At 48.5% G+C, this 27,550-nt stretch overlaps 2 protein-coding genes and 1 long non-coding RNA gene across 4 annotated transcripts in view; 2 read left to right on the forward strand and 1 right to left on the reverse strand.

The window, feature by feature from the left end:
• The window catches only part of LOC142573187 (uncharacterized), a 46,386-nt gene extending 19,675 nt beyond the window's left edge, over positions 1 to 26,711 (forward strand). The window contains exons 1-2 of one of the 2 annotated variants that reach the window (XM_075682761.1): positions 1,760 to 1,971; positions 24,472 to 26,711. In XM_075682761.1, the coding sequence (XP_075538876.1) occupies positions 24,564 to 26,561 (1,998 nt within the window). In that variant the 5' untranslated portion in view covers positions 1,760 to 1,971; positions 24,472 to 24,563 and the 3' untranslated portion in view covers positions 26,562 to 26,711. Of the gene's footprint in view, positions 1 to 1,759; positions 1,972 to 24,471 lie in introns of those variants that run through there. The other variant, XM_075682760.1, reaches the window with a different exon arrangement.
• Positions 11,822 to 15,984, forward strand: LOC142573186 (uncharacterized). The gene is made up of 2 exons (XR_012826238.1): positions 11,822 to 12,042; positions 15,216 to 15,984. It is a non-coding gene; the product is annotated as an uncharacterized LOC142573186 (long non-coding RNA).
• On the reverse strand, positions 14,654 to 16,778 carry LOC142573185 (uncharacterized). Its single transcript, XM_075682758.1, has 5 exons — positions 16,611 to 16,778; positions 16,186 to 16,252; positions 16,049 to 16,105; positions 15,789 to 15,904; positions 14,654 to 15,335 (listed from the first exon to the last, which is right to left on the reverse strand). The coding sequence occupies exons 1-5, from the start codon at positions 16,752 to 16,754 to the stop codon at positions 15,195 to 15,197; spliced, it is 525 nt and encodes a 174-aa protein (XP_075538873.1). The 5' UTR covers positions 16,755 to 16,778; the 3' UTR covers positions 14,654 to 15,194.
• Positions 26,712 to 27,550: the final 839 nt, after the last annotated feature.

The raw sequence follows: 27,550 nt of genomic DNA on the forward strand, positions 1-27,550 counted from the left end.
TTAATAAAGGAAAAATGAGGCATCCAGCCAACTACAAAGGAAGTCCATATGGGTTCGTCAAAAAAATAAAATCAACTCGCACATGAAGAAAAATTCATCCTGGTCCAGGACGAATGTCCTGGACGAATTCAGACAAAGAAAACCCGCGAAATATGAAAAAAAGTCACAGGACGGAACACATGCGTAGTGGTATCGTGCTGCGTTCAAGCTTGCGTCGGTGAGCAAGGTTGGCTGCATCGTGACTGACGACGGGGAGCGGCAGAGCGTTATGATGGTTGTAGGCAGCTAGGCCGGTGGCTACCGTTGGATGACGGCGCAAATGTATGCGGCTGACCTTGTACACCGAACGCACGCTCGAGAGCAGCACAATAACACTGTTCCAAGCTCTCCGTCACATGGCATTTCTGTATATTCCGCGGGCTTTCTTTGCGATCCGGTAAAAAGAACTACGTGAGATGTATCGTACAGGAAACAACTCGATCGGTGGTTTCTAAAGGTGCTCTACAAATCTGCGTATCATACTTGGGGTCCTCAGTAAATAATTGAAAAAGTTAGGAAATTAAAATTAATGACAGAGTTATTCGGAAAAAAATTGGCTGAGTTACTATAGGCCAGTGCGTATAGAATGCGTTCGGTTCAATTCGCATCTGGCGTGCCTTTCATTTTTAATATCTTGGCTCGAGTTGCGTGGGATAGCCTGTGTAGCGCAAGCGCAGCGGACGACAAACGCGAGTCCCCCGAGTAACGTCATCGGAGCGCCATTCGCAGTGCCTCCAGCGGTCGCTCACGAGGCTAGTAGCGGTAACCACGCTTATCTCTGAACTTTCTTGTATTCCTCGTTTCGCGCGCTCTTTCACTGTGAACCTCGGAAACCCATTCTCTACCGTTGAATGAACTATATACGGCGGAGTTACACGTGTAGCTGCGTTCGTCCATAGCCGATAGCAATGCGCACTACATGCGAACCGGCGCTTAACTTTAGTACAAACGGGATCACAGCTGAGGATACAGAGTCCGTAACGGGTGAGCATACAAAACAAGAAATTCGCAGCAACAACATGTCGATATTCATTGGTCTGCGTCCCCCAAAAGCGGCATCTACCTAAGCCCCCGTCCCCGCACTTCGCGCCGGCTCACTTCGCTCCCCTTGGCAGGAATCCTACGCGCCAGGCCTGCTGGTGAAGCGCAGACAAGATACAGCTACTGCAGAATTGAGAGGGGGAAATTATGCAAATAAACAAAAGCCGGCAGATGCCACGCCCTGTGGGAATCGCTGTTAATTATCCGAAGCAGTGTGCGGGGACCCTACCGAGTTAACGAAACGACCATGAGAGCACCAAGACGTAGGCGACTGTTTCATCGCCTACATGACACGCACGTCATGTCAGTGGGCACGGCGGACCGAGCATAGGCATGTGGCCTAACACGCGTTTCCTCTGCTTCACGCAGGCTTTTTTTGGTTAGCCTTGCTGGAACGCCATCACAGCAAGATGAATCAACGAACGACGCATGTCTGCCGACCTTACAGCGACGCCCTGTTGCTGCCCTCCTGTGCCTCGTGTCATTACCACCTTAGCGCCGTCTACCAGCGGCGTTACGTATCTAACGCCCTTATAAACGACTATCCACAGGCCTTCGAGTTCAGTGGGCACGGCGGACCGAGCATAGGCGTGTGGTCCAACACGCGTTTCCTCTGCTTCACGCAGGCTTTTTTTGGTTAGCCTTGCTGGAACGCCATCACAGCAAGATGAATCAACGAACGACGCATGCCAGGCAGCCTCATCCGTATCAGCGACGCCTTGTCGCTGCCCTCCTGTGCCTCGTGTCATTACCACCTTAGCGCCGTCTACCAGCGGCGTTACGTCATCGAACGCCCCTATAAAAGACTGTCCAAAAGTCTTCGAGTTCAGTGGGCACGGCGGACCGAGCATAGGCATGTGGCCTAACAATCGTTACCTCTGCGTCACGCAGGTCAGTGATTATTACTGAACAATTATGAGCGATTCCCGGTGTCTCTTGGTTCTTCCGTGCCAACGTCAGCGCATTTCTATTGTTTGTGATGTGTTTAGTGTGTGCAAGCCCATGCTCTGTAGGCATGTTGAGTTAAATGCCGGTCCGAATACGGGAGACCCCAGTACAAAAGATCTACTAAGCCAGTTGCTGGCTGGCCAGAATAAGCTTACAGACGAGGTTGCAGCTTTTCGGTTACAACAGGTAAACAAGGAAATACTGATGTCTGATTTAACCTCCGAGTTTGCCGACTTGGAAAACAGTGTAGCAAGAATCGAGGGCATTGAAGAAACATTCAATACACTTCAGGCGAAAGTCGTCAGTCTGGAGGACAGAAGCCGGCGCTCGAACTTGATGGTTTTCGGATTATCTGAAGACGCGGGTGAAACTATGTTGGAACTAAAACAAAAAGTTGTCGATACATTTACTGAAAAACTTAGGATCATCTGCCAATTGATTGGAAGAATTCACCGGAGTGGGAAACCTGGAAAGCAAATAGCAGTTATATTCTTCCAAAACTACAATGAAAAACAGGAAATCATGAAAAACGCTGACAACCATAAAGAAACGGGCTTATCGGTTCAAAACGATTACTCACGCGAGACGCTCCGCAAGAGAACGCTTCTCTGGACTAGTGCCAAACGCGAGAAAAAAGATGGAAAGAAGATATAGCTGAAACTGGATGAGATGAAAGTGGGCAGTGAAATTTACGCTTGGGGCGACGCCACGTGTGCGAGGGTCGGACTGCCCCGTCGTCAGGCAGTGAGCGACGCCAGGCTTCCCGCGATAAGGAGCTACGCCTACTGAACCTTAATGCCCGTAGTACAGCAAATAAAAGCGACCAACTTGGAGCTCTAATCGGATTATAATCCGCATATTCTAGTAATCAGCGAAACTTGGCTGAAAGATGAAATAAATGATGTTTTTCCTCCGTCGTATAACATGTTCCGCTGCGACATACAATCAAGGGGTGGTAATGTTGCTGTGTGGGTTAGGCGAGGTATCCAAGCTTTTGTTTTACCGCATCTTCTTTATCACGAGACCATCTCTTTAAAACTGTGCTGTTGGGGCCGGTCTTTGCTTTTATTTGCGGTTTACCGAACACCTGATTCACCACAAACGTTTCTTCCCGACTTGGCTGATCACATGTCTAAGTACGTTCACGATCAAATAACTCTTGCTGACGATGTCAACCTGCTTGGATTGGATTGGAATTGTCCTGTTTCTGGTTCTGCCCCTGGCACGCATCGCATTTTTGATATTATGTTACAACATAACCTTCAGCAGCTACTTACGAAACCCACGCGTGTCCAGCATACTTGTGCTTCCATACTTGACCTGGTGTTTATCACCCGATAGATTGAAAATTTTCGTGTCTCGGTGGAAAACTGCCTCTCCGATCGCGATATGGTGTATTTTTCATGCAGCATCCAAAACCCCAACAATTCTCCACCTACAAAGCCTGTCTGTGTAAAAGAATTTTAGCTTGCCAGGGACGAAGCCGTGATTGATCACCTTGACCTATGTCTGAGCGATGTTAATGCAAATAGTGTGTATATACTATGGGATAAGTCTAAAGAAATCTGCACGTACTGCATAAAACATTTTATTCCCAATAGAATAAAGAAAACACACAAAAGAAATCCCTGGATCACGCGTAAGGTTTTGCATTTATAACGAAAACTGAAGCCATTGAAACGTACACGTGTCTGCCGAAACGCTATAGCAACTGCACGCCTTGCACTGCGTCAGGCTGTGAGCCATTCAATACCTCAGTACTTTGAGCACACGCTGCCGAGCTTTATTCGAAACGCTCCGCAGACGTTTCCTGGAGATTTGTCCAGGAAAAACAAGCCTGTCGACCACATTTTGCATTATGACGTTCTTGTCACCGATAAAGCCAAGCATTGCTGAACACTTTAATATATATTTTACAGTGTTTTTTCGAAATCGAATTCCCAAATACGGCAAACAGATCCATCAAGCCCCGCAGGGGCGTCTGCGTCAGCAGGCGTTTGGTGTGTTGCGACACCACGTACCCGAGCACACGAGGGTTGGACCCCCCCGCGTGTAGCCGTGCGCGGGTTAGCCGTGTCCGGGGAAAAGGGGATCCTGGGGGTTGGGCCGAGGCCGAGTGTTTGGACCTTTAAGGCCCCCAGCGGAGGCAACTCACCTCCTTGGCCTCTGCTTCCCGTAGACTGGACTGACCCACCTGGGGGAAATCGGCAGTCGCCTTTTCCTGTCTCTCTCTCTCCTCATATCTTCGTCTTTCTCTCTCACTTTTGACCTTTCCTGTCTTCTTCTCTCTTCCTTTTACTTCCTTTCTCCTTGGCGGCAAGGGTTAACCTTGCGTGGCTATCCTGCCTTGGTACACCATATTTGGTTATAGTGACGACGTACGACTGCCGTCGTGCAGACTTGTACACAAGCTTTGCCGCGTCCCCGCGTTGGGCTCCGTGGTGCGCGGTTGGCGCTGTTGCCGAACATACACATTTTTCTCATGGTAGCGCAAGCCTCTGTTCTTTGTGATCGGCGTCTGAAAAGATGCCGCACCGAAGCAACGTTCCAATTCTCTTTTCGGAGTAATGCTCCATCATTTCCCAAGTTCTATGTGCTGCACAGCGAAAACAACGTACCAGTAAGAAAGGTCTCTCCATTCCTAGAGGCCAAGTATCTAAAAGAAAAAATCGGACCTACATAGAAAGCCTCAAAAATGTATAGCGGGGACCTCCTCCTAGAACTAAATGACAAAGATCAAGCGCAGAAGCTCACAGAACTTACCAGTATTTGGTAACGCAACAGTGACAATTTCACCGCACAGAGCACTAAATACAAGCAGGGGTGTCATATCAGAGGAAGACTTTATTGGCTTGAGCGACGAAGAACTGCTGGAAGGTTTCAGGAACAAAATGTTACCAAAGTCCAAAGAATTGTCATCCGCAGGAACGACCAAGAAATCCCCACAAAACATGTTATACTCACCTTCGGAACAAGTGTAATGCCTACCTCGCTGGATGCAGGTTATGTAAAGGTAAATGTTAGACCACATATACCGAACCCCAGATGATGTTTCAAATGCCAAAGGTTCGGACATGCTTCGCATGCATGTCGAGGGCGAATAACTTGTGCTAAATTCAGCTCCAATGATCACCAAACTGACAATTGCACCTCTTCCCCACTTTGTGTTAACTGCAAGGGAGATCATCCAGCTTGTTCGCGGTCCTGCCTTTGCTGGAAAAAAGAAAAAGAAGTAATTACTCTAACTGTCAAAGGAAAAATCTCGTTCTATGAAGCCAGAAAGCGGCTATCGTACCTTCCGCGAAGAAGTTACGCCGATGTGACGCAGATGGAGGCAGCGTCACAGAGGTCTCAGGAGTCCTCCGACACCACGCAGAGTGGTCCCGCATGACCCCTCCCGCCCCCGTGGTGGAAGCAGTCAGTACTGCTCCACTCTTCGACGGCCCTGCAGACACCAGTCCCGCAGGGCCCTAAGATCAAGCGAACTCCAAGGCCCGAGGCACGTGTCTCGGCGCCAAGTTCTCGGTCCTCCAGCACCTCAGAAACAGCGATGGAGGTCGACACAAAAACCCCGCTGTCATTGACGCCGAAGGACAAGCGCTCTTTCGAGCGCGGTAAGAGGGACAAATTACCAATAACCACGCACAATAATAAAGCGATAACCTAAAGGTTATCACTAATTTGTATTAGCCTTCTTTAAATCCATGTCACCTAACATCTCACCTCTTACTTTTTCCGTAGTGCCATTTCTTAACTTTCATTTTCAAAATGGCTTTTATTATCCATTGGAATTGTAGAAGGCTTTTACACAACTTAGGTGACATCAAATATATGTTAAGTAACTTTTATCCTGTGGTCTTGTGCTTACAAGAAACAAACTTAGGCGAAAAGCACAAAAACATTTTAAAAGGCGTCACTGTTGTACGGCGCGACCGTACTCAGGCGAACCGGCTTTCGGGTGGTGTAGCTATGTTCTACAGAGCGGCACTGCAGCTAAAGAAGTTGCCATTAATGCTCACTTAGAAGCCGTTGCTGTCACGGTTTTAGCACTTAAACCCATTACCATTTGTTCACTGTACATTCCACCACATTCACATTTTACTGTAAGAGATCTGGAATTAATTTTAAACCAACTACCTAAACCTTCTTTAATAGCGGGGGATTTTAACGCTCGTAACATATTATGGAGTAGCAAAATAACTGACACCAGGGGACAAACACTTGAAGATTTTATCCTGACAAACGAAATATGCCTTCTAAACACTGTAGCGGCTCCCCAAGCACAGGAGCTATAAGCTGTGTAGATCTGGCGCTGTGCACTCCATCTCTCTTTAACGATTTTAAATGGAGTGTTATTAACAATCCTTATGGTAGCGATCATATGCCCGGCATTATTAAAAAAACATCTCCTTTCCCTACAGTACCATTATGATCACCCCGTTGGAAACTCCATCTAGCAGACTGACCTCTCTTCAGCGAGAAGGCCAACCTGGATGACATATCAGATAATCAAACGATAGACGAAATGAATGAAAAGATTATTGCCTCCATACTTGCTGCAGCATAACAGACAATCCCGCAATCCTCCGGCTTCTTAAGGAAAAAAACTAAAACCCTGGTGGACGAATGAATGTACACCGACTAAAAAGCACAAAACAAAGCGTGGGAAATCTTTCAGCGATACCCAACACAAGATAACCTCCTGTATTTCAAAAAAGCAAAGGCTAAAGCCAGGTACACGCCTAGGCAAGCCGAAAGACAGTCTTGGCAAACGTATGTATCCTCCATCAATAGTTCAATAACAACCAAAAGAATGTGGGATCAGCTTCGTAAGTTTAGAAGCGAGTACGCTCCTTATACGATCCCCATACTCTCACCGCCAGGTACACAAACGAATTTAAAAGAACAAGCAGACATATTAGGGCACCATTTCCATAACATATCAAGTTCAATAAGCTATTCCACTGAATTTCAAAAATATCACCAATCAGCAGAAAAACAAAAGCTTCCGACAACAGGAAGTTCCGAGAGATCATATAATGTCCCCTAACACTTCCAGGAAATCAACGGAGTACTCACTACTAGCAAAAAAACAGCGCCAGGCCCGGACAGAGTACATTACACAATGCTCGCACACCTACCTCCAAAAGCAGTTAAGACATTGCTCCGCTTTTTCAACATAATCTGGGAAACAGGAAAAATGCCGAATGAGTGGGAAAAAGCCATTATAATCTCTTTCTTGGAAGCTGGAAAGCATCCTACAACAGCTACCAGCTACCGACCTATAGCACTCACAAGCTGTCTTGCCAAGTCCTATGAATCCATTATAAACATCAGAAAGCTCGATAATCATCAGTGTGGGTACAAGAAAGGCTGCTCTACAACAGGTCATCTAGTTCAGCTAGAACACGAGATGCGTGCGGCCTTTCTACACAAGCAATACTGTCTCACAGTTTTCTTTGATCTAGAAAAGGCGTACGACACAACATGGTGGTTTGGTATTTTAAGGGACTTAGCGGATTTAGGGATCTGCGGTAGAATGCTTAAATGTCTTGCTGATTCCATGTTCGCTCGAACATTCCAAGTGCGTTTAGGAACGGTGCTGTCCCGCGTATTTATTCAAGAGAACGTAGTACCTCACGGAGGCGTATTAAGCACAACATTGTTTGTGGTGAAAATGAACGCGCTCAATAATGTAATTCCATCCCCTGTAATGCATTCACTATACGTGGATGATCTACAAATTGCGTGTCGTGCATCGAACATGGCAACCTGCGAACGACAAATTCAAATTACATTAAACGAACTAACGCAGTGGGCATCTGACAACGGCTTTCGCTTCTCAAGTGAAAAAACTGTTAGTGTTGTCTTTACACAAAAAAGAGGCCTACAACCAGATTCCATCCTTAAACTACATGCAGGAAGCCACATTACCGGCAAAACAAGAACGCAATTTTCTGGGTGTTCTGTTTGATAAAAAGTTGAACTTTCTCGCGCACATAAATAGTATTAAAATCAAAGCGAAAAATGCACTTAACATTCTAAATATCCTCTCCCGGAAACGGTGGGGCTCTGACCGTAAATGCCTGCTACGCATCTACCGCACTTTCGTGCGTAGCATATTAGACTACTGTAGCATCATATATGGTTCAGCCAGAACATCTTACGTCCGACGACTTGATCCAGTTCATAACCTAGGACTACAACTGACATGCGGTGCTTACAGAACATCACCGATCCAGCGCTTACATGTTGAATGTAATGAGCCAACCTCCTTTACAGCATCGCAGAGCCCTACTAACTTTTTCTTACATGCTCAGAATCCAATCCTCGCCACAACACATATGCTACAACATCACACAGTGCAGCTCCCTCTTACATTATACAAATAAATCAAACATGATTAGGCCGCTTATCCTGCGATACGAGGAATACTGTCCGGATTATGACATCCCTCGGAAAGTCCTCCAGGTTGCCAGAAAGCCAGAACGCTTACCCCCGTGGTGTGATTTCACACCGTTATGTGACTGGACACTAACACATTTAAAGAAAAGAGACGCACGACATGAGCACATTATACAAAAATTCCGCGCTCTTCAAGACAAGTATATAAATTACATGGAATTTTATACTGATGGCTCTAAAACGAAAAAAAAACACGTGGGTGTGGGGGCCGTAACAGAAAATTGGGAAACAAGTATTCGACTACCTCAGCATGCCTCTGTCTACACAGCCGAAGTGTACGCAATATGGACGGTAGTTCAAAAGATCATTGCTGTCAAACTTGAAAACACTGTCATATACACAGATTCATTAAGCGTACTGAAGGCTCTACACATGAAATCCCAAAATGAACCCTTGTTAGGCGATATTTTGAACACAATATCGTCAGACAGATATGGCAGATCAATTAGGTTTTGCTGGGTACCAGGCCATGTTGAGGTACTGGGTAACGAAGCAGCGGGTAGATGCGCATCAATGGCAGCGTAAAAAACCATTCAAAATACAGCACTTCCATATAAAGACAGTGTCAATGCGATTAGGAAGGCCTTGACGTCAAAATGGCACCGCGATTGGGACAATTGTTTAAGCACCAACCTACACCTTATTAAGCCTGTAATTGGCGAGTGGAAATGATGCAGTCACCAGCAATGGTTCTACGAGGGGGTCTTGTGTCGACTTCGAATTGGACACACACATCTGACGCACAATTTCTTTCTTCGAAAAGAAAACCCACCAACTTGCGAAAAATGCAATGAAGCTCTTACAGTCATGGACATTCTAATAATATGTCCACACATCGACACACTAAGACGGAGGTTTTTGCACAGCCTGTATAATTTGAACACTCCATTACACCCTGCCCTATTACTAGCAGATGACCCCTTAGTGCCATTTACTAACCTGTTCGACTTTATAGAGAAAACTGGTTATTTACATCTACTGTAATGTAATGCAGGTTTACCTGCTCTAACGTTCCGTTTTATTTTGCCTTGTGATTGGCGCAGCATGGCCTTAGTAGCCTCTGTGCCATTAAACCCAAACTAACAAACAGATCCATCATGTCCTCTCGAACCAAGCATTGTATCTTCTGTAGGCGTGTTATCCATGTTGTTGAATCTGAAGAAAAGGTGTCTCTTGGTTCTGACGGGATTGCAGATATGTTCTTGCAGCGTTATAGTGAAATGATATTCAAATTTCTTGTCATAATTTTCCGTGCAAGTCAATCAACTAGCAGTGTTCCTACGGATTGGAGACTTGTGCGGATTGTGCCAATACTTAAGAAAGGTACCGCATCATCTGTTAATAATTTTTGTCCAATATCACACACATCTCCTTGTAATTTCTTTGAGCACATTGTAGCCACTCACATAACTATTTTTCTAAATTATATCATGAGAAGCCAACAAACACTGACACCAAGAACAACATAGGGGAAATTAGGGGCGCGATCTTGTACGCGTTCCAAAATAGAACGGAGGCGGTCCGTTCCATCAAGCCGCACACGATTGGTCAATTTGAACCGCGACGAATGCCATGACGTCAATTGTCACGTGAGCCGTGACGTCTTGCTGCGCATAATCATTCCGTGTCGTCTGCTAACGGACGAATGCCACGGAACGGACGGAGAGTCCGTCCGGAGCGATAGAACGGATTAGAACGGCTACCAGACGGCTTGGATTGGATTAGAACGTAAGTACTTGGGACAGTTAGCATCTTTCGTATCCGGTTCAATCCGATTCCGCGCTCCCAACAGTTGGAGAACATGGCGTTTTTCTCTGCCGTGCCTTTTCGTGTCGCCTGTGCGGCTGGTGCAGTCGCGCAGAGACGACGACCCGAGGTAGATGATGCATTTGAAGAGTTGACGGAAGAAGAGTTCCGGCAGTATTTTCGTCTGTCCAAACGAACAGTGCGTAGCTTGTGCGACGAGCTTGACCCTATCATTGGATGCCAGCGAGCCAGTGGCCTTTCCACAGAAAGGAAAGTGTTGTGCGCGCTGCGATTCTTCGGCACCGGAAGCTTCCAGAGGAGCGTTGGTCGCGAGGAACACGTAGGCATGGCACAGTCGGCCGTGAGCAGCACCATTCACGAGGTGACGGAGGCCATCATTTCCGTGTCTGCCCGGCGAAAGTTGGTGGACTTTCCATTGACACCGGCTGCCAAGGATGAGGCAAAGGCGGCGTTTGCGCGACGCGGCGCCATTCCAGGCGTGCTAGCGTGCGTCGATGGCACATTGATCGCAATTATGAAGCCAGAGGGACTCAGCCCGGCTGACACGGCGAGCTTCATGTCGAGGAAGGGTTATTACGCCCTAAACGTCATGGTCGTAAGTACCGTTGGAATGTTTTACTTCAAACTGTGGTTGCCATTTTTACTCGCCCATAGTTGCAATTGTTCGGTTTAATGCCCAAGCTGGCATAACAAGTAATGTAACGATTAAAAGAGGACATGCGGGGAACTGTTTACGAGCTCGTTGAAATGTGACATGTCGGGAGTAATGATGAGTGCCATGTGTTGTGGATAATCAGTCTGCCGTTCTAAAATTGTGTTTTAAATGGGCAGCAGTCGTAGCAGAAATGGATACACTGTAGGGAAGACACGATGGAAGCATTTTGAACACGGAAGTACTTACAACCATTGCATGGGCTGGCTTCGTCTCGTATGGAGGTTCTTGCGCAATATCGGGCCTCGAGTTTTCATTTAGCTATCAATTAGTGCGAACCATAGGCGTCCACATAAGGGGGGGTGGCGCATTGCCACCCCCCCCAATTGCAAGACCCTGTGCACGCCTATGGCTGAAACAGTCTGCTACTTGTACCAGCGTACGTGTATTCTTTTGTGCATATGAATGGCAAAACGGATTTCGAGCATATCTGCAGCGCTATTTTATATTGCTCCCCATTGCAGGTTTGCAACGCGGAACTTCGCATTCTTGTTGTGGACCCCCGGTTCCCTGGTTCGTGCCACGACTCCTGGGTGTGGCAGCGTAACCCACTGCGTGCACGCCTAGCCGCACAACTGCAGCCTGGCGAGTATCTGCTTGGTTAGTATTCGTAATGCGTACCCCTAACTAGGGCAGAGCACTCAACTGTCACTTTCTGCAATAGGAGACTCAGGATATCCTCTCGAGCCATGGCTGCTTGTTCCAGTACCTGGCAGCCATGCCGGCACCAGCTCTGAAGGCCACTACAACCAGGAGCACGCATCCATGCGCAATGTTGTGGAGAGATGTATCGGGGTGTTGAAAAGCAAGTTCCGCTGCTTGCAGCGCTTTCGGACACTGATGTACAGCCCCGATAGAGCAGCGCGAATCATTTATGCATGCGTTGCTCTCCATAACATTGCCTTGGACGCGGGCGACTGGACATTGGACGATTATGGTGGGGAAGTGCCACCAGCTGAGGAGCCAGAGGAGCCAGGAGACATCCAGGTGCTGGCACCACAAGACGTGTTCCTCAGAGGAAGGCAGCAGCGCAGCGCAGTTGTCAACCTTTTCTGAAGGACACAGGAATGGTGAGTTTTCATAATACATAATTTATTTATACAAAGTGCAGTGCCCTTAGGCTATCACAGGGGTGTGTTTGTACAGAGGAAAATACATTTAAAAATTTGTATACACGACAAGTGCACCTCCATACGAATGGTCAGTGTTCCCAATCCACACATCCGACAGATGATAATTTAAACACAAACGAAGTACACTTCGTTTCGCCAAAGACTTGAAAAATTATAGACCGATCAGCTTACTGTCCGTTGCCTACAAAGTATTTACTAAGGTAATTGCAAATAAAATCAGGAACACCTTAGACTTCCGTCAACCAAAGGACCAGGCAGGATTCTGTAAAGGCTACTCAACAATAGACCATATTCACACTATCAATCAGGTGATAGAAAAATGTGCGGAATATAACCAACCTTTATATATAGCTTTCATTGATTACGAGAAAGCGTTTGATTCAGTCGAAACCTCAGCAGTCATGGAGGCATTGCGGAATCAGGGTGTAGACGAGCCGTACGTCAAAATACTGAAAGATATCTATAGCGGCTCCACAGCCACCGTAGTCCTCCATAAAGAAAGCAACAAAATCCCAACAAAGAAGGGCGTCAGGCAGGGAGATATGATCTCTCCAATGCTATTCACAGCATGTTTACAGGAGGTATTCAGAGACCTGGATTGGGAAGAATTGGGGATAAGAGTTAATGGAGAATACCTTAGTAACTTGCGATTCGATGATGATATTGCCTTGCTTAGTAACTCAGGGGAGCAGCTGCAACGCATGCTCACTGACCTGGAGAGGCAAAGCAGAAAGGTGGATCTAAAAATTAATCTGCAGAAAACTAAAGTAATGTTTAACAGTGTCGGAAGAGAACAGCAGTTGACGATAGGTAGTGAGGCACTGGAAGTGGTAAGGGACTACAGGTAGTGACTGCAGATCCAGATCACGAGACTGAAATAACCAGAAGAATTTGGGGCGCGTTTGGCAGGCATTCTCAGATCATGAACAGCAGGTTGCCATTATCCCTCAAGCAAAAAGTGTAAAAGAGCTGTGTCTTACCAGTACTCACGTACGGGGCAGAAACCTGGAGGCTTACGGAAAGGGTTCTACTTAAATTGAGGACGACGCAACGAGCTATGGAAAGAAGAATGATAGGTGTAATGTTAAGGGATAATAAAAGAGCTGATTGGGTGAGGGAACAACCACGAGTTAATGATATCTTAGTTTAAATCAAGAAAAAGAAATGGGCATGGGCAGGACACGTAATAAGGAGGGAAGATAACCGATGGTCATTAAGAGTTACGGAATGGATTCCAAGGGAAGGGAAGCGTAGCAGGGGGTGGTAGAAAGTTAGGTGGGCGGATGAGATTAAGAAGTTTGCAGGGACTACATGACCAGGGTAGTTGGAGAAGTATGGGAGAGGCTTTGCCCTGCAGTGGGCGTAACCAGGATGATGATGATGAAGTACACTTGTACAAAGAATCCTTTAAATAGAATGCCACAGCCGTGGAAACAATTGTACCGTCGTCACTATGCAAGAGTCTCCAAGGCTGCCACTTATTGACAGTAGTACTCGCGAAGCAGTCGTAAGGCAATGCTTCATGCCCATTCATCTGTGAAGAACTGCATTCGCTGCTGCTCCCAAGCTAGCATTGTCTTATGCAATATGCACATCACAAAGTACTTCTTTCCTAGTGGAACATGAAACGCGGTAGCAACGTGAAAGTGCAGCCTTTTCTTTAAATATCACATGAAATATGAAATAAAAACATCCCTTGACCCATCATAGTCATGACAGACTTGATGGAAGCAATGCATATGATTGGCACTCTGTACTCATGGTCACCATCAGCAAAAGGTGCGAAAAATGTTCATAAAGCACATCAGAATGAACGCAACCGCCGCATCCTGTGCATTTTGACGCTCAGTGTACGTTGGTAGGAGTGAGGCAATATGCTTGCTAGCCATCTCTTGTGCTAGGTGTATCAAAACTTCTGTGCAAGCATGAATACGCAGGTGAGGCAAGCAAGTAACGCGTAATGAATGCGGATTCAAACACAAACAAAATGTAACGCCGAGTGTAGTGACAGCATTATACTCGTCACATCATGTCCAAATGGGTAGATGTAAATTAACGTAAAAGCGCAAAAAATAGTTAGGTCAACTTTATCACACTCTATGATGACAAGTACATCACAAACCTTGTAGTACAACATGCTTCAGGTAGCAAAGCATGTGACAACATCAGCATCACACAATTCGTTTTCACCACGGCATGTAAAACTTGCAATTACATTTACGTGACCTTGCAAGAAGGTATGTCCATTCCCTTGTCAGTGTTATGAGTCACTGACTAGAAGCATTCATTTCTCGGCAGCAATTGTAGTGCAATGCTAAACAGGTGAATCATAATCGTAAAAAGGTGAGTGCACTTGCCAGCTGTGATGCAACATGTTACATAAAACATGGATAATTGGCTCTACAATCTCACAGCACCCAGAAAGTGTCATGCGTGAAAGTTATTCTTGCAATGACTCCCTTGGAACGAAGACCAGAGGAAACCAATCACTGGTGTGGTGCAATGATGATGGTCATTTTCATTTGTGAAACTATGCAACCTAAAGAGTGACTAGTTTGGTGCTCTGAAAAAAAGACATTGTAGTCGTTGCACCTTAGCCTCACTGTGCCGAAATGAAAATATCACAGTGCAAACACTATGCGGTAACGCTTCATAATGAGTGCAGTAAGCTACAACACAGTGAAGCAATATAAATATCGCAGTACAAAACCCATACACAGAAATCGACAACTATTTGTAACGATTCCAGTGTGAATGACTAGGCGCCTTCGAAATGTGTAAATAAAGAAAGCACGCTGGCATTGCAGCTGGATAAGCATAAATAGAAAGAGGCAAATACAACAGAACAAAAATGGGTGCGCGCATTGCACCTCTCAACCAAAAAATCCTCTATTACTCAAAGGAAACTCAAACAACAGAACAAAAATGGGTGCGCGCATTGCACCTCTCAACCAAAAAATCCTCCTCTATTACTCAAAGGAAACTCAAACAACAGAACAAAAATGGGTGCGCGCATTGCACCTCTCAACCAAAAACAATAAATAAACAAAACAAACGGAACTGGTGAAACAAATGAATAAAATTATAAGTTAATTTCTTGCTTGCTGCAGGTGCTCAGCTATGTCCTGCGCTATGGCGCGCACCTGCTCCAGGATCCCCTCCTGGGCTGCTGCCGTCCGCTCTGCCGCGACAGCGAGGCGGGTTGTGGAGGCCTCGATTCTGCGCAGCACCTGGAATGAATAATCATGGTGGAACTGTTCGCATCAGTTGCTGATTACTCGCAACCAGCTCACGGCTGCAAGCTGCTGTTGTGAAGAATTGCAACGTGCACAACGATTCCCTCTCTGCTGAAGAGCCACTGGCCTGATGGCATCCTTTGGCAGTGTCAAGCGTCGCGTACAAGCTATGCCCTCTTCGTTTGGACAGACAAAGACCTGCTGGAACTACTCTTCCGTCATCTACTCTAATGCATCTCTCACCACCAAACAGCCCTTTTCAGGGCTAACCAACTTTTCGTCCGGCGGCTGATCGTTGGCAAGACACGTTACCGAGCCCTCTATACAACGCATATTTCTTGTTTACATCCCAAGCTGATTTGTTTTTCAGATTCATGATTTACTTATAACAAAGCATAAAGAATATTTATGTCCTTCATGTAAAATGACACCAAAGGGCCTACGAACCTGCAGCACCTCATCGCCCTGTTCCAGGCTGCGGGCGCACTGCGACGACATCGTCGTCAAGGTATCCACCCGTCGCGGTCGCTGTCGACGTGGTGGCCGAACAGGGTGCTGCAACACTGAAAGCATACAGCATTTTCTACAGTTGCACTGCATTTTATGGTACGAATAAAAGTGGCTATGGCCATGTTATGGCTTATTGGGCTAGTTCAGTAAAATACAAGAGCTCATTTTATTTAACAGCTTGAGGATCAATAACTTACCAGGTGCAGCGGCCACCCTTTCGGCAGGCGCCGCGCCGCGCGGTGGATCCTCTGCCGCTGTAGAGTAAACACATTAATGTTTACGAACTGCACACACACTTGGCGATAATTAAAACACTCATTCTTCTGATGCTTACGTGTGCTCACGCCCGCAGCCTCGTCTTGGACGACGACTTCCATCGCGTAGGTGGGGACGTCAGCCTGCTGGAAAATGTCATAAGCGTGGCTATTCGTTACAATGCCTATGTTACAAGTTTTCGTACTAATTTGCGAAAATATTGTGCAATTATTCAGTGCTTAATGATCCCATGTGTTACCGTCCTCGTGCACTTCCGCGAATGCATTTTAATTCTGTGTTAATCACTTAACCCCCCCATTTCCCGAAAACGCAGCCAACTGAGATTCTAGTTGATTAACCTACCTGCTTTTCCATTCTCTCCTACGCTATTTTCCTGTTCACCAACGGTGTCGCGTTCTGCTAAAGGTAGCACTTACAGATAATGGCAAACTCTAAACCGGCACCATTCAGGAACCCATGATATTACGGCGGCAGTGTGCTTACCTCTTGGTAGGGGAGGTCGGTCACGCCGTGGAGGCGGACCGTCCCGGTGAGCTCCAGGACTCGGCCATGAAAGCCATGTAGCCGCCCCCCTCCTGTGCTTCTGAAAATACACGCCAATGTCGAAGGACAAATCGCCCAGGCCATTGGACGGTCACTCACCTTTGTTCTTGGGCAAGTGCGGCAGCGTTGCAGCGGGCCTCGAACACCTGCTTCCGCCACCACTCTTGCCACTGCTCCGTGGTTTTCACGACGGGGCCTTGTGTGTTGAGCTGGTCGGCTAGCTGCTGCCACAGCCGTCGGCGGTCGCCAGCAGTGAAGCGCGGCCCCAGCTCGCTGGATCTTATAGCCAGCTGGGGATGCGCTTCCATGAAGGCGACCGCCGTCTCCTTCTGAGCCTCCGACACGCGCGGCCCCTTCGCCGGTGCTTGTAGGTTAAGCGCCATGGCTTCAACTGAACGACTGAACCAACCGCTTCAAAATTCGCGCCGTGTGCGTGAAACGGGGTGGTAGCTAGCGCCATCACTAAACGTTTCGCAAAACTGCGACACCACCTAGCGCCATTTGAAGACATTAACCACAATATTTCGTTTCAGTCGTTTTCCATTCCTAATTGAATCTTTGAAAAGCAACACCAACACATTTTGCTACTCACTCATAATAGCAAAATATTTCTTAACATGTTGCAAACGCTTCTCAATATATTATACGGTCCCCAAGCAGACGTCAAAAGCATGACGCAGGCTTCCACTTCACTCATTGGCTGTTTGCTTCCTCTCGTTCTCGCGAACACTGCGAACCGCCTATTTCGTGACGTTTAGAACGGAGGCGGTCCGTTCTATTTTGGAACGCGTACAAGATCGCGCCCTAGTTGCGCTTAATAAATGGAATGAAGAAACAATAAATTAATGAAAATTAAAGTGGATGAAAAAACAACTTGCCGTAGGTGGGAACCGAACCCACAACCTTCGCATTTCGCGTGCGATGCTCTACCAATTCAGCTACCGCGGCGCTGTTTCCCCATCCACTTTATTGGGTATTTATGTGTACTAGTAAACCCTGGGAGTGTTAGCCAGCGCCACCACTCACAGATCTTGGCGGCGGACGTGGAACGTCCTTGTTGCCGCAGGCGTCACGAGAACGTGATCTTTTTGGGTGAAGGCAACTGGTCAATAAACCCACATATGCTACCAGAAGGCATCAATGTAGCCGGATTCGAGACCTTCGTTATGTAATAAACGAGAAGAAAGGGGGTTACCCGAGGGGCCCGATTTTTATTAGTCATATCATGAGAAGCCCACAAACACTGACACCAAGGACAACATAGGGGTAATTAGTTGTGCTTAATAAATGGAATGAAGAAACGATAAATTGAAGGAAATTAAAGTGGATGAAAAAACAGCTTACCGCAGGTGGGAACCGAACCCACAACCTTCGCATTTCTTGAAGGTTGTGGGTTCGATGGTAGAGCATCGCACGCGAAATGCGAAGGTTGCGGGTTCGCTCTACCGCTCTATATTCACTCTCCCACCACTCTCATGTCGCAGCATAACATACAGACACTGGAAATACGAAGAAAATTTCAAATATTGAAGTTACTTTTCTGAATCAAAAATAACAAACTCTTTATAAGTCCTGATCCATTTATTAAGTCCAGCCCAACACGCCTAACAAGAAAGCATCACGCGGAATCCCTAACACCGTACAACGCTAGAGTTAAGGTTTTTAAATACACTCTTTCTTTCCGCGCGCAATAACTCAATGGAATTTACTCTCGACTGATTTACTAAGCAGTATTGATGCCTTTGACAAAATTGCTTATTGACAGTTGCATATATATTGTTTCTGTTGCTGCTATGTATTATTCTTTATATGTTCTGTTTACTGCAATGTAAATTTCTGTGCTTTTGTAGTAGTTATTGTTGTCTGTTTGTTTTGCCCCTCCTGCTAGGGCCCATTTAGGGTCTGCAGTATGCTGTAAATAAATAAATAAATATGCTTGTCATGACCGATCATTTATGTCAAGAACCCCAAGACGTAAGCGGCTGTTTCATGAACTACATGACGCACGTGTCATGATATTAATGTCATGACCGATGACTTATGTTCGTCATACACTCTTGTCATACTACGCCAATTTTGGTACATACCAAGTTAACGTAGAGCATCAAGATATGGATGGATGGATGGATGGATGGATGGATGGATGGATGGATGGATGGATGGATGGATGGATGGATGGATGGTGTCTAACTGGCAAATGTTCGCCAGGAAATGCTTCGCATATAAAAATTCACCGACAATGACGACGCTCCGTAATCCGATAGGATTCACTGACGATACTTTGTGCTGCGAAATTTGAGCGCAGTCTGTACACATGAAAGAAGTACGCGTACCAATATTTTATAATATGACTATATATGTACACGGTTCATATTAGGAAGAGAACGCTGTAAGTAGTGTGGCTGTCCCGGACAATTTTTCTCGTGCAGCATATTGCAAAGGGAGTGATGTGTGGCGCAACTGCCTCACTAATCGGGAGTTCGCGAGAGGCAGCGCGGGGGTGACGCATCAGCGCGATTCACAGCAGCCACAGCAGACAGACCTCTACACATGCAGCGCGTTAATTCCATATATGATATCGGTGGACGCGCTCGCCGCATGCCTTATTGATGGCGCCATCTGCCCTACTCTGACGCCATCTCGTAGCGCTCGTCGCCGCGGAGCCCATCTTGCGCGGAAATATGCTTTTCTTCTCACGCTTTCGCCATAGCCTGCTCCTTCTTCTTCCTTCTCGCGCTCTCTTCGGTATCGCTGTCTTTCATCTCCCCCTTGCGCTCTGCGTTCGCTCTTTCACCCTTCGGTGGGCTGGTTCGCTCGTTTACGCTAAGGAACGACGGCGAGAGACGCCGACGCTCAACGCAGGAACAGGCGCCGAAGAGGTGCGCTCTAAAAAGGGGCCAAAAGAAAAAAATTCGCAGTTTCGCCCGAAAGGTGAAGCACCGATTGCGATAGCAAATTAGTAGACAGCTGTACGAAGTAAGCATGTTAGTTTTATCGGCCGTATAGACTTTTAAACATTCACTTACTAACTAAATTAACAATGATGAATATGTAAGCGAGACTTAACGAGGACGTAGAAAGAAACAGACACGCACAGACAGCGCTGTCTTTGTCTGTCTGCTTCTTTCTACGTCTTTGTTCAGTAGCGTTTGCCCATTCTATCATGAATTCAAACCAACTACCCGTCAACGTGTTTCAGCTAAATTAACCAGCACCGTGTCACGCGCGCACAGGTAAACATGAACACATCTCGCTCGATGACAGCGGAAACTGTCTGTGTAAACGCTGGCGTTAGCAGCCGCGAGCCAGTTGACCTCCGTGAATCTGTCGCTTCAACGCGAACGAAACGTTGAAAACACAGCGCATACGAAGCTACCGGCACTACGCGCACTCTGCAAACATCGCAGATCGCTTTGAAGATGAGGCCCGCGCGGGCGCACACTTTGGCCACGTCGCAGAGTGCTTTCAAGACACCCGAGCGCCGGGAACGCGCCCCTACGGCGTCCGCCAAAGGCGTCTACTGCGGCGTCCACGATTCGCGTGGCCAACGCCGCAGTAGACGCCGCTGTTATCTCCATTCTGTACGGAGCGGCGGGCGACGAGGCATCTAGACACCCTTGCAACCGCCGGAGAAGAACGCCCCTCCTCCCTCACCTGACCCCCCTTGCCTCACGCGCCACAGGAGAGGGCACGCATCCCGGCCGCGTTTCTCGCTCGCGCACGCGAGATTGAACCGCGTTCGCCGGCTCCCCCGCACACGCTTTCACTCACACGGAACCTCACGGCGACGCAGACGGCAGAAATGCGCCTGGAGTGTCCATATAGTTGATATCGCAAAATAAGCTGTTCAAACACGCAACTGAACTATGAAACTCCCGATCACGAGTGCGGTGCCGAGACCGCTACGCCACGAAAGACTAAAGGATCCCCCCTTTTCCGGAGTATTCCGGAGTATGTATCCGCGGTCGTGTAGTGCAGTTCCGCGCGCCTGGAATACGCGGGAATCTCTCACATAACTGCGCTGTTCGCAAAACGTTAGCACGCCATTGCTACGCTTGTATCTTTGTCAAAGATTGATGGTGGGGTAATTCGCACTCTCCGAACAGGAGGGGATGGGGCGACAACAAACCCACCCCGCGTGCGTTTAGTGAGGGTTCGAATGCTGACCGGCGATAAGGTCCACGCCTGATCGACCGTGAACCAGAGGCATGAGACGGGAGGCGACGTACAACACACACATTCAATTTAATAAGATAAAATCATGCGCGAGACATAATGAAAGAAAAAGAACATACAACTTCCAGTAGTGGGTCCTAGCTCGCGGAAGGCGTGCGGGTCACACAACACACGCCCTGACGCCACTCGCGCGACACTAAGCCCACCACGTGGGAACCATTAACACTCGCGAAATAACAAAAAATCCGCGACACAAATGAAAAATATACGCGACAATAAATACGGCGAACACTACACTAACAGAACATACAAAAATTAACACGCGATGGATAAAGAAATGAAAGATTAAACGCGATTAGAAAAGAGAGTCCGGCGGAAAGTTCTGAGAGCGGGCTGGAACACGAGGCTTATCTGGGGCGTGCTTGCCGAGGTCCCGATCTGAAGCGCGTCGGGCTGCTGCAACCTCGCTGCCGAAGATCCTGACGGACTTGCACCGTCTGTCGGTCGAACGGCGAAGACTTCGGCCTGGAGGTTTCAGCCTGCCGACCACATCTTCAGCTGTCTCCCGGTGCACGACCCCGCTCCTTCGTCCTCCAAGCTGCTCTGACGGTCGCCGAGCCGCCTCGTCCCTCCGTCGCGCTCACCACGTCACCAACCGGTCCGGCGAGCTCAGGGACAATGGGAAGCTCTCTTCCCCATCGCCGTGCAAGCGGCGTTGCTGCTGCGGCGGCAATGGCGGCCATCTTGAGAGGGGCGCGGGCATGCACTCTGTGACAATCTTCAATCGCCGTGTTTGTAAATGGAAACAGCGTTCTACGGCATTAAAAAAGGTCGGAGTTTCGCCCGACAGGCGAAGCATCGATTTTGATAGCAAATAAGTAGACAGCTATACGAAATAAGGATAGCAGTTTTATCGGCCATATAAACTTGGAACTTTGGCTAACTGAATTAACAAGCATGGTGTCAGCGCTCACAAGCAAACATGGGCACACCACGCTCTATAAGCGCGGACAGTCGCTGTCAAAACGCTGGTGTGAGCAAGCGCGGCAGTAGCAGCGAGCGAAGTGATCTTCGTTCTGTCTTGCTTCAACGCAAGAGCGGGAAGAACACAGCGCGCACAAAGGTATGACCTTGCAAAACACGGAGCGTGCGACAGCGCGATGCCATGCAAAGCACGCACTTGGCACACTCGAAGCCGCCCCCCTCCCACTTTCCTCAGCATCGCGCACGAGATTGAGCCGGGATCTTCAATTCCCCTTGCGCCCTGTCCGCGAAATACGCAGTTGCTTGCTGCCGGAGCACAATGCCAGCCCTACTCCCTCCGTCCCATCCCCCCACGGCCTTTCGCACGACAGAAGACGGCGCATTTGCCCTCTGCTTTCCTCCTCCCGCGCGCGCCAGCTTGAGCCGCGATCGTCGTCTTCCCTCGCGTGTTTTCACTCGCACATACAGCATACGATGGCGATGGTGTTATGGCGCTTGGACTTTATACGGAGAATCACAGCGACTCCGACGGCTAAAATGCGCCTGGAGTGTCCATGGAATTGTTATCGCAATGAAACTGATAACTTCAGAAGTATGACATTGTGCCGGCGAATCTGTTCGACTGCCGAAGGACTGAATATTGCATTCGCGCACACTCGCCGTGGTCGCTCAGTGGATACTGTGTTGGGCTGCTGAGCACGAGGTCGCGGGATCGAATCCCGGCCACGGCGGCCGCATTTCGATGGGGGCGAAATGCGAAAACATCCGTGTACTTAGATTTAGGTGCACATTAAAGAACCCCAGGTGGTCGAAATTTCCGGAGCCCTCCACTACGGTGTGCCTCATAATCAGAAAGTGCTTTTGGCACGTAAAACCCCATAATTTAATTTTTTGCATTCGCGCACGACGTACGCAGAAAATTAATCTGGTGACTCACAGTGGATCCTTTTCTTCCGAATGCTCCACTATTACAGAAATGAAACGGCTACTTCACTGTTTGGTAAGTTTCAGAACAGCCTATATCAAGCAAAGCTGGCATGGAATCGCACATTCTACCTTCCGTAGAGCACTTCGATAATACGTTAGAAAGGCGACCAATGGTAGATTATTTTCAAAACGAACAGACAGTCCCGTCTGGTTGTCACAAGCTGTCGGTCGGCAGTAAGGGACGTGAAACTTTTGTGCACAGACCTACGAAAGTGTCTGGAAGGTGCTTGTGTCTCGCACCACTCTCGCGAGACATCAGTACCTCTCGCGATACCATACCAACAGGTAAATCCGCAACATCTGTACGTCATAACTTTGATAATTTCGAGAAAGCAATCACTGGTAAAAAGTTAAACAGCACACGCGTGGCAATAATGCTGCGAATAATAACTTGCGTATAAACTCTACGCGCAGTACGGAGCATCTCAACAGAGGCCCATTTCAATAAAAATGTATTAATCTTATTGGACTAGGCGCTGATATTACATATCCTGTAGTAGTGAAATGTGCAATGTCCGCGTAAACAAAATGTGCAGATGTTCCGACTGTCATTGATATTTTACAGGGGCAACGGCACAGCCAGTTCTTTTTTCTGCGTGTTTGCGCTAATTAACCAGTTTCGTAGCGGTAAATCGACTGACGCCAACAATGTTTGCTATTAGAACGCACAAACGTGAAAGTGAAAATGAGAAATAGAATTGACGTCGAATTCGGACAAGCTGTGCAATGAACAATAGCTGTCACTTTACCAGTGCTGAAATCTGTCACGGTATCACATAGGCAGTCAGGCGAAAGCAAAATAAAATATAAATATCGAATAACCGAAGGTCTTTCCAAATATTTCTCGCGGGCGAGTTCATGATCATCGATGCCACAAAAACGATTGGCTGGATCACGTCAGGATTCACCAGATCTCTGATCTCAGGTTCTTAGCGGACTCGTAGACCTCTACACAGACACCTGGCACGGACATGTCAGCATTCGAGAAGTCTGCATGTTCTTTGCCGCAAGATTACGGATGCCTGTCTCGATACTGGTGCAAGTTCCTGGACAATGAGCAATGACTTGGCTCAATTCTGGTGCTGCGACTTGTTCCCTACAATTTGTGATTTATTATTCGATTAAAGTATAATCAGCAATAGTCTCGCAATGTGCTATGTGCTGGCACCAAAAATGTGTCACTGAAGAAAGCCTACATAGTCTGAGAGTTGGTGTCCGCTGAAACAAGCGGTATATATTTTGTGGCTGCTTACAATACACATCAACTTTTTGTTTCCGTCGTGCTGTAGTCAGCCATGGATCGTTATCAATTTGCCTGATTTTCTGCTATATTCATGTCACGTAAGCTTATATCATCACTTTAGTCACTGAGTCACAACGGTCCAGGACAGCGCTGAACGAACGCTGTCCACCGTCTCCCCACAAAAGATAGTCGCCGTGGCAGCACTGATGAATAATGTTCAGCAGTTTGTAACAAAAGAAACTCCTCACTTTGAATATAGTGAACGCGTTTCGTCATTAGGTATATGCTGTATCTTTAGCTTATCTAAATGCAGGGACAAGTCAGTTGCTGTTAATGTGGAGACGACCTCGCCAATACAAAATGCCAGTTTTAGGATCGCTAACTGGTGATGTTTATCGATCCTCCTCGCAGTTGGGACCACCACGGTGCGCGAGTTCACGCAGCTGACCCTGTCGTGGCTCTACAACCGGCCGCAGGTGTGCGGCGTCCTCTGCGGAACGTGCATGCTCTTCGTCCCGCTGCTCACCGTGCTGCTCATCCTGTGGACGCGCCGCAACCCGCGCACCCAGCTCGAGTACTGTACCAGCGCAGCGTGTACCAAGGCCCTGAATTCGCTGCGCACTCTGGTGGACGACACGGTGGACCCGTGCCACGACTTACACGCGCACGTGTGCCGCCGGTGGGACTCCGTGACCGGAGGCCGCACCGGCTACGTCGACGAGAGCGTCCAGCGCACAGCAGAGCGCGTCAATCGCGCCCTTCTGAGCATCGCGTCGCGCCAAACGCTGCCCCGCGAAACGCGTCTCGTGGCCCGACTCTACCAACTCTGCTCGTCGTTTATGGTCGAACCGGACCGAGATGTTCAGCGCGCCGAAATGCTGCGGCGTTTTTACGGCTTCTACGGCGATCTGCTCAAGATCCGGCACTACTCGGACGTCCTGGTACACCTCGTCAACTTGTCACTCGCTCAGGGCATTCACACGGTATTCGGTGTGAAGCTGGTACGTACCGGCGTTGTGCCTTGTGTGATCGTGTTTCCTGGGAAGGCGTTACAGCAAAAAGCTCGTCCGTCATCGCTGGCCCCTTTCGATCAGTACCTAAAGACGTTCGTTGCAGACGTGGCCGAAAGCAGCGGCAGTGTTCCCGGGGCTTTCGACCTGGACGATTTGATGAAGCTGGAGGAGGGGGTCGAGCGAATCCTGAACAACGAAACCTACTCAAACGGGCGTCGACAACTGGGCGCAGCGGTGCTGACGGCACTGCACGACGCGCTCAGCTCCGAGGACTGGTTAGCGGCCATTAACGCTCACCTTCCAAAGAGCCAGCAGTTAACCGACGACTCTCACGTCACAGTTGACGCTTTCGCTTCTGTCCGAAATGTCTTGCGGCTGTTCGGCAACCAACTGCCCGACCACGGCGTGGCCTACCTGTACCTGAACGTGCTTCTGGACGGGTTCCGCTTCGACTACCTGCGCACTGTGCATAACAAGAGCGGCATGGTCATCCTACATGCCTGCTTGCAGGCGAGCGCAGAAGCTGTCTGGTACACGAGGGACGTCGTCGCCGACCTCATCTACGGCGGTCGCGATGGCGGCGGCGCGGTAACCGCCGACATTTTCGGCCGGCTCCGCGAGGCCATTTCGCCCGCCAGCGGATCTTTTCGCTGGATGGGGAACGCCATGCGACGCCGCGTCGAACGAACGCTGTCTACCATCTCCCTGCGCATGCACGACTGGAGCGATTCGAATGCCACGTTTGCAACCACGAGCGACCTCGGCGACACTCTTCTAGCCGGAATGACACCCACGGAGTTCCCGGCCATGTACATGCGCTTGCGAAAGGAGCAGCAGCAAGGGTTTCTTTCTAACAGTGACGCGAAACGCGCGGCCGACGGGGATCTGCACTTCTTCGCGAACGGCGCGGAGTTCGATGCCGAGGCCAATGCCCTGATCGTGCCCGCATCGCTCCGCGTAGAGCCACTGCTGTACCCGAAGGACGTTCCGCCCGAGTTCACAGCGGGGACCCTCGGCGTCCTGATGGCCAAGGAAGTGCATCGTGCGGTTGTTTTGGATAACACCGCCGACGACTGGAGCAACCGAGAACGCACAGCGATGGCGAGGTTCGAGCAGTGCGCCCGGGTCCTCGCCTCGACGTTGAACGTGTCGCTGGCGGCGCGAGACGCAAGCGCGCAGGGCGGGCAGCCTTCGCCCTATGTTTTGTGGATGATGGCCACCACGACGGCCCTCGAGGCGCTTAGGCTCGCGTCACGGAGCTTTCGAGGAGCCTCGAATGTCGCCCATCACTGGAAGCCGGCGCAGCGGACGTTCTTCAGGCGCCTCTGCCTTCTCACGTGCGGGGCCCCTGAAGCACCGGAGGATGCCGCGGAAGAAGCGCTGTCGTCCAGGCTTCTCTGTCTCCTGCCTACTGCGAACATGCCGCAGTTCGCAGATGCTTTCGATTGCACCGCAAACTACGAGGAGGCATTTTGCGTCTTTGAGTGACGTTGCCGTGTGGAGAATTCCGTTTGAGCTTTATTCGCACGCAAGTCCTTTTTCTTCGATGTCTATTTTTGTGTGTCTAATGTTTTCCAGCAATGCTGGCTGTTATAATGGCTTAGACAGGTAATTTATCCAGTAATAAATATTATTCGTCGTGAATAGTGTTGGAATTCACGTCTTTCTTATTTTTTATTGGCGCACATTGCGAACGTGATCATTCATTAATATCAATGATGCCTTTACAGTGACGATTACTCGAGTTTCTCTTTCAACTTGACGATCTACAACAGAAGCTCAAAGGCTGCATGCGCTGCATGTGTCTCGAACACATTCGGTCGCCAGTTGGCGGCACGAAAATATCGTTCCACGTTCGAAAGCTTATGCGTATAACTTTTGAAGCAAGCCTGATTGCCTCCGCTTTAATTATGGCAGTGCACGCGCTGCTGTCGCGGCGCTGTATTTTCACGTGGTAGTGACGGCTGAGGACACAGCAACAAAACATTTAATAGCGAAGCTAACTTTATTGGGCAAACCTGTGCCCAGAAAAAACAGGCTGCACCCAATGCTCAACGAAAACGGCGAACACAGTCGGCGATCGTCAAAAATCTGATCAGCGTGGGTCAGGAACGTCGGCTTTTATACATCAATCGTCGAATGTTCCAGAGTAATCACTGGGACCCGCGTGCCTTCCACAAAGCTCTACACTATTCGCGTCGCGCATACATGCAATCAGATTACACAGGGTTCGGTGACAGACATCAGATGGAACCATCAATAACATTCCAGAAACTTCCGATACATGAAGGTGCGTCCTGCGCTGTGCGATAACATTTGTTAGGCGGTGTTGCGTACTCCAGGGTAGCGTATCGTACTGCTGCCGAGAAGTAGCGACGCCTGCCTATCAAAGCTCGACCGACCTTACTTATTGGGTAGCGTGGCGTTGTCGGCGGGCTGCAGGCATCTGGTAGACCATGGCGACCAAGCAAGCGCGA

This window comes from Dermacentor variabilis, chromosome 2 (genome assembly GCF_050947875.1).
Source record: "Dermacentor variabilis isolate Ectoservices chromosome 2, ASM5094787v1, whole genome shotgun sequence".
NCBI lineage: Eukaryota > Metazoa > Arthropoda > Arachnida > Ixodida > Ixodidae > Dermacentor > Dermacentor variabilis.